Source organism: Acromyrmex echinatior, chromosome 16 (genome assembly GCF_024713525.1).
Source record: "Acromyrmex echinatior isolate Ae372 chromosome 16, ASM2471352v2, whole genome shotgun sequence".
Classification (NCBI taxonomy): domain Eukaryota; kingdom Metazoa; phylum Arthropoda; class Insecta; order Hymenoptera; family Formicidae; genus Acromyrmex; species Acromyrmex echinatior.
The window spans coordinates 91,538-101,887 of NC_141867.1; the positions used below are offsets into that span (position 1 = coordinate 91,538).

The following is a 10,350-nucleotide window of genomic DNA, read 5'->3' on the forward strand; positions in this document are numbered from 1 at the left end:
GTCTTTAAAAAAATAATAAGTTGATCTCTTTAATAAATCTTTTCTGCAGATAAATTTAATATACATACGTTAACTCTAATAATTTAATGTACATCACACGTACGTATTATATGTATACAATTTTTTGTCAAATTTGCAATGATTAGTAAACACCTAACTTAGAAAAAGTTTTAATTTTCTTTTCGTAATGTGTAAATACACACACACACACACACACACACACAATTGTGTGTGGACGTGTTTTACTTAGTTGGACGAACAAATTGTTATTTTACGTTTAGCAAGAGTTTTATATTTATCGCAAAAGAAATTAAAATTAATTATAATTAATGTTTCTTTATTAAATGCGCGCGATAGTCAATTCTTCATTTACAATTGTTGTTATAAAGCATATAATACTTAATTTGCAAATATTTTTTTTGTTAAAATCTTTTCATAAAACTTTAATATCAAATATTTATTATTTCCTCTTAAGAGAGAGAAAGAATAATTGAGAAATACTTTCTCAATTTGTGATTTTAATATTAAGTTGACACCTTTAAATTTACTGTTTTCAAAAATCATGATAATTCAATCGTATTTCCAAGTCAAGCTAAATCTTATATATACACATGTGTGTGTCTGTGTGTGCGCGCGCGCGCGCGCGTGTGTATGTACTAGGAACGCAGTAAAACATAGAATGATTAGCAGCATTAATAAATCAACTAATTAATAACATAAAATAAGCATGCTCGAAATTAATAATCCGTTGATAGGATCAAATGAATAGATTATAAAATTTAACAATCCGTAAAGTCAATAATCGCTAAGAATACCAAAATTTCAAGTCAAGATCAACTTGTAAACAGTAACACTATTTTTATAGTTTCTTCTAGAAAAGAGATATTAGACTCCTTCCTACAAATTTATGCGATAAGGAATATATCTTATCAGAGAATGCTTTTATTTATTGAGATTTATAATAATTTATTAGTAGAGAGAAATCCTCCGAAAGGAGAGAAATCTCTTATTTCAGATAAGCTTTCTCTCTCTCCCCCTCCTCTCTCTCTCTCTCTCTCTCTGATGCAGATTATAATATATATTTTATCTTGGAGAATGTTTATAACAGAAGTTTGCTACTACAACTAATAACTTTGTTTAATAAAAAACGTATAATTTAATGTAATTGTCTGATATTTTATTTTATTGTAACAAAGGACATTTTCGTTATTTATAAACAGTTTATAATGAGCTTTATTATAATGTATATTTATACGATTCAAAACGAATTGGTTTCGGATGAAAAAGTCAAAGTTCAAAGCAAGATTGCGATTATCAATTTTAACTGCCATCTATTCCTCCCTCCAGTGAAATGTTACATCAACCGGATAAAGATTTTAGACAAATATACATGTATGTACATAGGTATGCGTGCAACCGAATTGCTGATTCCGGGATGACGTCCAACTCACACTTTTTAAGAGCGAGGGGCAGAAAGATTATAGTCTTTTCCAAACAGTATTTATTTGCTATCATGTATTTAACACTCTATAATATATATATCAGGGCCGTTTCAAGCCGAAGTGCAACGGGTACTACAGTGCACTCGGGCGACTTTTCCATCAAACCAAAACATGTAATATAGACGTATGTATACGATGTATGTGTAATATCATGAATGTATTAGATGTAATTTGTATGATAAACATCAACATTTATTATAAACATCAACATTTGTTATAAACTTCTATTCTTCTTATAAAGAGATAAATAACAGTATATATATATATATATATATATATATATATATATATATATACTTAAGAATTGATTATTCAAAAAAGTAAATTCAATTGTATTTTCTTTTCTTGTAATTTTCTCTCTCTCTCTCTCTCCGTAAAACTGAGATTTAAAAAACAGAAAATAATATTTAAAAAACATTATTTATTAGAAGGAAAAAATTCTATCATTTTCATGAAATTTTGTTTACTCATGGTCAATTATACGCCAATTATATATTTCGGATAATTCTAATCTTCTAATGGTATAGCGAGTTATTTATTCAAGGCTTCAACCTAGCGACTATCGTTGATTATTAAAAGCCTTGACCTCATTGACTGATAACTTTTATTTGTGAATCACTTTGATGAAAGTTTTCTTCCTGTACCCGAATATTCGATAGCGTTAAATGATTTGTGGATCAATTTAAAATTATGTTATTGTTTTATTGTTTCTGCTTTTATATTATTTGATAAACATAAAGTGTATGTTTAATAATGGAAATAATATCGTCATATACATATATATGTATAAGTACATATATATAGGAGAAGGTAGTATTATGGCCAGAGTAGATATAATAGCCTTTCTCTTATAATATCTCCGCTAATATTAGATAGCAAATTCTATAGTGATTATACTTATGAAATTTTTTCAATAACTTACTGTTACTATGACTGTTATCATAACGCTAATATACTACATACATGTAATATACTATACACTAATACACAACAGTCAGCATTTATTATAACGCATTTTTACTTTTAAGCATTTTTGAAATGTTTTTAAGTACAATTTAACATTCAATTACACATACTTCCTCATTCTTCTTAAACTTGAACGTATTATCACACAAACATATATACAGGGTGTCTGATAATTAATGATAAAACTCTCGCATAGAAGCAGAATGGACTAAACTAATTATAAATAGAAAAGTTCTCTATCATTTTGCATTTTTCGCATAAATTAACGAGTTATATCAATTTATGAAAATTTCCAAATTCGCTCAGCCTACCACCAAATGCAAGCGAACGGCGAGATAAGACCACCCAGAGAGAACGCACGTTATTTAACATTTTATTTAGCCATATACATTTCAAGTTATGCAAAGTTAAACAATAGTATAGCATTTTGCTAATGTAACCTCCTAAACATGTCGATAGTATCTTTTTTTTAGAGCTTTTCATATCAAACCAATTGTTTCATAAATAGATTGCAGCTCTATTGTTAATCTATATATAGTTTATATTATGTTACATATGTATGAATATAGATTTTTAGTTCTATATAAGTAGCCTACATGCGAAAGGAGTTATGTGTAATACATTATACATACACTCTATAGTAGTTTATTTTTCTGTTAATTTTGTATAACCAAATACTATTTTTTAAACAAGATCAATTTCTTAAATCTATTTTTGTGGAAGGCCATATTATCACTCCTAATTTTTTTCGAGTCATTATGCAGTGTCGCCACATTTTTATAAATAGCATCCTAAGTAATAAACGTTTCGTAACTTTGAGTTTAGAATCGATTGGACAACATTTTGACAAATGTAATTGTCAACTTTTAAATTTAAATATTAATCATTAACCAAGTTATTGTATAAAATGTAAATAGGGTACCATAATACTATCTTTTCCTCTATATATGTTACATATAATGGCATCTTTTTTATTTTATTGAAACTTTTAGAGTGCATGTGCTTTGGGGATAAAGTGAATTTTGTTGTACAATATTAAAATACGCGTATCTTTTTATTTGTATTCATGAATATCAATATAATTGTGATAAACGTTACATAACTTGAATGAGCCTGAAAAAGATATATATATATATATCCTTGTAGATAAGACTACAGACTTCAACAGGACGAAGACACTATACAATCAGATTAATTAAAAGATTAATTGACAGACACTTGAAGACACTTGAAAATCGAGTTAGGAGATGTGTTACAGATTTTGCTCACTAGGTGAAATTTTCTATAAAATGCCAAATTATTGAAGAAACTATGAAATTCCGAAGAATTTTTGAAATTGAAACTCCAGTTTGACTTCTCCCAAGAACACATTAATTTTGAATATAATCAAGGTAATAAGAGTTGTTTCTGATATCGCAACCGAGAGAAAGAATTAATTAACTTTCAGTATCATCTTCAGTATCTTCTTCAGTATTTTCTTTAACATATTTTTTTATTGCCTTTCCTATTGGCAATCCGTTTTCCAGCAACTTTTGTATGTTATCTACGATATTCTTGACAGCGTTCCTCCCTTTGTTCAAGAAGTTGTCCAAGAGCGTTCCTACGTCTTCTGTCTGTCGTCTATTCCTTATAACATCGACCGATCTCTTTACCTTACCGGCCTCGTCTTTGACATTCTCTATTGCTTCTTTTAATTTATCAAAGGATTTATCCAGAATGTTTTTCAACTCTTTATCACTCTTCTCCAGGATTTCGTCTACATTTTCTTCAAATTTCTTGACCTCATCGGCATTATCCATAATCTCCTTCGAGCTGTTTGTCAAATTGTCTTGCAGTTTCTGTTTCAATTCCTCCTTGTTTAACTCCCCGAAGGTGTCCTTAATGTTCTGAATTCTATCATTCAGCGCATACTGATAATTTGTCACGATTTCTTTTTCCACATTCTTGAGCTTTTCGAGAACTTGGTTTATATTTTTCTTTCCTTCTTGTAAATCGTTCTTGGCATTTTCTTTAGCTTTCTCGAATACGTTTACGGCGATCGTTTTTCTTTTCTTGACCTCGTCGACAAATGGTTCGAAACTTTTCGTGAATTTGTTCTTGAAATCCTCAAATTTGTCTCCCTTAGGAATAAGGTCAAGTATTTGTTGTATCTGATCAGAGATTTCCTTGCGCAATTCTGTATTTTCAACTTGAGCCGGGATACGAGCCGAGTTATAAGCCTAATAAGCGATAAAAACAAAGTTTAATTATATTTCAAAGTATGATATATGTTTTGTTATTTTATTGTTTAAAGTAACCTGATTTTAAGTAAAATTAAGATATAAGATATTCTGAAAAAAGATGTATTATTCGATAATCGATTTTAGCACCATTACAATATTCAATATTTAACTTTTCTTTTCTCTATTCTTTGCATTTCTGAATTGCAAAACAATTTTTTGCATTTGCGAATTTGCGAAACGTAACTTACCTGGCTCGTGTAACACAGGGCCGCCAGAACGGTCACTAGAAGAGCAACGCGTACCATCGCGATTTAAAAGGAATGACTGAATGACTAGATTGAAGAGATGTGCCAAATTCTCTGTCAGAAAGAAATCAATAAATCGTAGTGCGCAATGACGATTTTTATATATTAGCTGAAATTTGTTGATTGAATGCCAGCTCCATTTATTCCTATTATTTGCCAATTACATTTAACATACACCTGAGCTAATAACTTGATTAATAATAGCGTTCTTTCATATGATTAATGCGCGTGAGAAATGATGAATTGAAACTGTTAATTACTGATTCAACGAAATTATATACTAAATGTCGTAACATCTGATATAACAATATTTCTTTGTTCAAAATATTTTATTGCATGAAAAATATCAGTTAATTTTTGTATCAAATCACCAATCAGTGATGTAGCAGATGGCGTTTTGCAGATGACGATGTACTTTTGCAGATGAAAATGTACAAACAAATACATTTTGTCAACAATTTATTTATCAATTATTCCTCATATGGTTTGATTAATGATGCAAGTTATATTAAAGCTGTATTAATAGTTTTTATAATCATCAAAATATCATTTTTATATATTAATAATTTTCTCGCTACTCTATAAAATTTAAAGAATGTATTTGTGTGTTTTAAATTGTATATATATGTTTAAAATCTATTATATATCGTTGTTTTGTCATACTGTGTATATATCATTATATATATCATTATGTATATATATATACATATATATATATATATATTTGCTTTTATACATATTTATCCATTTATTATAATTTGGACTACTTGGAAATTAGATGGTCGCTTAGCATATTGATAATACAGACAAGTATAGGATCTGCAACTTATTTATTATCAGATTTAACATTCTGTATCTTCTAAACGAATTGATCGAATTTAAAAAAATCAAAAAAAAAATGAAAAAAATTGAAAGACTTTTCTAATGTTGTATCATTTGAAATTTGCCCCTTTGCCATTTGAAATTTTTTAGGAATTAGCACTACCGCGCGCGCGTGCTTGATAAAAAATTTCTTATTTAAAGCGAATATTTTCTTTAAATTATTAATTATATGTGTTTCACGGCATTTGTGTAAACGTATGCGGTAAACACAATATTAATGCTTTTGCAAATTGCATATAAAGTCTGTTTCTACCGTCATATATTTAATTAAAAATTGCCGCATGTGTTTCAAAGTGGAAGAAAATAAAAGAAAATACTTAAACGAATAATACTAAAAGTAACAAACGCTTTTATGCACGTTAACGTTGAGCTAATGTTACTCGATTTCAAATATCGAGACGGATAAATGTAACATTCGCAAAACTAGAGACCCAGGACAACATTATGTTAAAAAATCAGAGATATCTTAAAGATTGTTTCAAAAGATATTTTATAATATGTCTTAAAGTAATCTTTAAAACGTCTTCAAACCGTTTTATGTTCGCATTTTGGTTGTAATGTTGTCTGGGTATATAATATTAAAATGAGAAATTGTTGTGAAAAAATTAATGTAAATTCAATCAATTTCAACATATCTTTATTCATGATTGAGACTCCAGCGATTACAATCGATTGTTTGATTGGTACGTGTCGGCATTAATTCAGGACTAGTCATGAGATACACAATGATGTTTAAAGACTGTAACGCAAGAGTAGAGGATTGTTAAATTTCTTATAGCACTCGGGATTCTTGAAGTCTCTAGGCAGGAGCTTCCAGACTCGTCCACCGTGGTGGAGTAAAGAGGCACGTATTTTCGGTCTTAGAAAACTGAAGGTGATTGGGCTGGTGGCATCGAGTACGCGGCCGAACAGGATCGATTTGTTCCTCAGGGTGACCGAAATGATGTCGCCCGGCAGTAGGTAATCATAACCGAGAGCGCTAATTATCTGTTCTCTGGGCAGGACGATGTTGAAACCACCCGAGGAAATGGCAGAGCTGCTAGCTACGGCCGAGGAGGTCGATGCGGCGGCTGATGCGGCGGCTGATGCGGCAGCTGATGAGGCGGCTGATGAGGCGGCTGATGAGGCGGCAGCCGATGACGGAACCACGACGGGTAAGATTCGCGAACGAAGTGGATATTTAATTCTGCGATCAATGTCCAGATCAAGGCCACGATATGGAGACGGTCCGAGGACGGTGCGATCACCTCCCGAGGAAGCGGATGCGCTTGCGGCTGCGGCCACGGTCGCTGCCGCGGGTACGACAGTGGACAGGCTCGGCCTGTATTTGCGCAACGGAAGAGTGAGTGGCACTCGTCCAGCAACAGGGGTCGAGATGACGTTTGCCGCTGAGGAAGCAGCTGCAGCGGAGGCGGTTGCCACGTTGTCCTCGAAAACACTGGGCACGACTTCCGGTTGAATCAGAGATGCAGTCGGGTAACCTGATACTACCGGTGATTCCACTATCATCGGTCCAGCGGAAAATACCGGCTGCGTCTCGGCGACGGTGGTGGTGGCGGTGGCGGTGGCGGTAGCGGACGCCGAGGAGCTCGCAATTTCAGTCTTGATAGGAGCGACAGGTGCTATCGGTTCTATCACTGGGCTTACTACCGGGCCACTACCAATAGCAATGGAGCTCGATGCGCTAGACGCGCTGGACGCCGTCACTGTGGTGCTCTGTTCAATCGGTCCGTACCCAAAGTTACCACAGAAGGGTATTCTTGACAAGTACGAGCCGATTTTGGAGAACGCCGAGGGCAAAGCGATGCCTCTTACACCAGTTCTAATTAGATGAGGTAGTCCAGACGCGTAGTAACCATGGTAGAAGCCGCGGAACGAAGATAGCACTTCCGCCAATGATGTCTGATAATCCGGAACAATGATTGAGCTATCGCCGGTGGTGGCCGCAGTCGCCGTCGCCGTTGCCGTTGCCGTCGCCGCCGCCGCCGCCGCCGCCGCTGTGGATGCCGCGGACGCTGCAGACGCCGCAGACGCCGCTGTAGACACGATCGGTTCTGCTACTATTTCCTCCAGCGGAAGTACCGAGCTGAATCTTCTCCAGTGATGCAGGCCCAAACGTAGATGAGAAAACAAATGCGCGAGGATGTGACGAACGTGTGTGCGGAAGAGATCGATTCCAAAGTGCAGCACTTTGAAGAAGACGTGTTTGAGCCGGTGAATGGCACCAATGATGCTGGGAAACGGTACGGCATCTTGAATTATATCGGGCAAAATCAGCAAATGATGAGGTTCTCTGATAACGACGTGGAGAAGATGCGAGGTGTGATGAAACAAGTGGCTAAAAATGTTGTCGGAGACATCCTCAGCTATCAATGGCCCCAAGCTAAGCCCGGACCTCAAGTTCCGCAAGACGATCAGGCCGTAATGCCAAAATTTCCTCAGCTCACAGAAGAACTCGTGCACGATCGTACCCGATAGGTGGAAGTGACCGTGTGAGAAAGCCTCGACCTCGCAAGAGTGAGCATCCAGATCGACCAGAGGAATGACATCCCACGGATTCGCTCCGACAAGTCCATTTGAGGCGGCTGCGGCTGCGGCTGCGGCTGCGGCTGCGGATGCGACCGCTTGACGCTTCGGCAAATTACTAAACCTCTCAGATTTTGTAGTATTCTGTGAATAAACGAATTAAAGATAAGAACCTTTAGTCATTTAAGCAGCACATTTCCATTTTCAAGTCAATTATTTAACATTTTGAAATATATTATGTGACATTATAATATATATAGTAGTTATAATACCATATATAATAATAATCATCGTAGATTATTAACTATGTGTATTTTCTGTCCTTTTTTACTCCAGTCTTCTTTCTTCATTATTTAAATATGAATAAAATAATTTTGCAAGTTTCTCTCAAATGAGATTTGCTAAATTTAATAAATTCTATATTGCACTGTACATAGGTAATGATAATACACTTTACCTCTCGCAATTGTTGCAATCTCTCAGCAATGTCCTCTTCATCCGCAAGAATCAATGCTTGAATGAGATCGTGCATATTTCTGTACGAAAATACGTCATCCTGAAAGAAGAGAGAATCGAATTTAGATTTACTTTCATTCTGGTACATTATTTCATTCTGACAATAAATAAATGATATATTTCAATTATCACCTGAGCATCTTCCTTTTCTTCTGCAATATCGTTGTTTGTTTTAGGCTCGATATTCAGTTTCTCTTGCTCCTCGCTTTTTTTAACGTCCTTTGCCTCTTCTCCGAGCGTTCTTCTCTCATAGATGAATTTTGGTTCCAATGGTTCTTCTTCTAATTCCAAAGGATTATTATTTCTTGGATGGAATACTTCGGCTTCCTTCTCTCTCTTTTCCCGAAGAAATGGTCGCAGTTCATGATCGAAATGTTTCTCAAAGGTTTTAGGAATATCTAAATTGTGCTTGACGTAAGCCGAATTTAGAGATAAAGAGGCCAGAAAGGTGATGGCAAATGCCGCGAGAATATTGTTCGTATTCACCATGATGAGTTTCGATGAGAACTCGATGACACTAGCTACAACAGGCTGCTTCATATACTCTCAGGACTATCATCGTGTCCAGATTTGGCACGAAGATCGTGATGGAATCAAAAAACACCGAAGATTGTTGGTCGACAACGATCGATTAACCAAGATACGTACTGATGCGCGTGAGATTATCCATGATTTCATCAGCGTCTCGCTTTATAATGGAGCACGATTCATCAACATTATTGCTTGAGAGATTGTTAATATGATATTTTTTACGCAACACATATTTGTACAATAATTCTGAATTCTTTTTTTTTTCTTGCCAATGATATAAAATATATAGCAATGTACTTTCTCTAAATATGATTTAATATATTGCACACATGCACATGCGCGTATACACGCACTATATTTATATATTACATAATAAATGTAAGTATATATTAATATTTATGTGTATGTATTAACATTTATGGTAAATGTTAATTTGCTATGTTTATATTATACGTATGCAATGTGTTAGAAACTATTGAAAACAATTTATTTAAGAAATTAAAAAAAATTTTTTAATTAGATGTAATGTAAATATTGTAAATTACTCAATATATAAATACATTAATTTATATGTATAAGCAAATCGATCGCCAAATTAGGGTCGTCAAATTCGATCAGAAATTGATGACAAGTCCGATACCATCTGTGTGTCAGCAATAAATTCGTATTTTGCTAGCAAAGCCTGTGTACTTAAGCAGATTGTATTTAAGCAAATTGGCAAAAAAAAAACCAGCAAAGCTTTTGTCGGTTTTGCTTTTAATCGTTTTTGCTGTCAATTTGCTATCAAGTTGTCAGTAAACTTTGCATGTCAGTAAGTTTTGTTATCATGTTACGTCAACAAATTTTATTGTGCATCTGTCATTAATTTGCTGACATTACAATAGAATATAATAGAATTTG

At 34.1% G+C, this 10,350-nt stretch overlaps 2 protein-coding genes across 2 annotated transcripts; both read right to left on the reverse strand.

The window, feature by feature from the left end:
* Positions 1-3,519: 3,519 nt before the first annotated feature.
* On the reverse strand, positions 3,520-5,096 carry LOC105151961 (uncharacterized). The gene is made up of 2 exons (XM_011065959.2): positions 4,939-5,096; positions 3,520-4,687 (listed from the first exon to the last, which is right to left on the reverse strand). The coding sequence occupies exons 1-2, from the start codon at positions 4,993-4,995 to the stop codon at positions 3,905-3,907; spliced, it is 840 nt and encodes a 279-aa protein (XP_011064261.1). The 5' UTR covers positions 4,996-5,096; the 3' UTR covers positions 3,520-3,904.
* A 1,401-nt stretch (positions 5,097-6,497) lies between these two features.
* Positions 6,498-9,459, reverse strand: LOC105151976 (uncharacterized). Its single transcript, XM_087414634.1, has 3 exons — positions 9,052-9,459; positions 8,837-8,959; positions 6,498-8,547 (listed from the first exon to the last, which is right to left on the reverse strand). Exons 1-3 carry the CDS (start codon positions 9,457-9,459, stop codon positions 6,610-6,612), a joined length of 2,469 nt encoding a protein of 822 aa, XP_087270760.1. The 3' UTR covers positions 6,498-6,609.
* Positions 9,460-10,350: the final 891 nt, after the last annotated feature.

Coding starts and splice junctions, on each gene's coding strand:
- LOC105151976 (XM_087414634.1), bottom strand. CDS start 9,459: ATGAAGCAGCCTGTTGTAGCTAGTGTCATCGAGTTCTCATCGAAACTC. Junction 8,960..9,051: donor AAGAAAAGGAAGATGCTCAG/GTGATAATTGAA, acceptor CTCTTCTTTCAG/GATGACGTATTTTCGTACAG. Junction 8,548..8,836: donor AGTGTATTATCATTACCTAT/GTACAGTGCAAT, acceptor GTTTATTCACAG/AATACTACAAAATCTGAGAG.
- LOC105151961 (XM_011065959.2), bottom strand. CDS start 4,995: ATGGTACGCGTTGCTCTTCTAGTGACCGTTCTGGCGGCCCTGTGTTAC. Junction 4,688..4,938: donor CCCTGTGTTACACGAGCCAG/GTAAGTTACGTT, acceptor ATCGCTTATTAG/GCTTATAACTCGGCTCGTAT.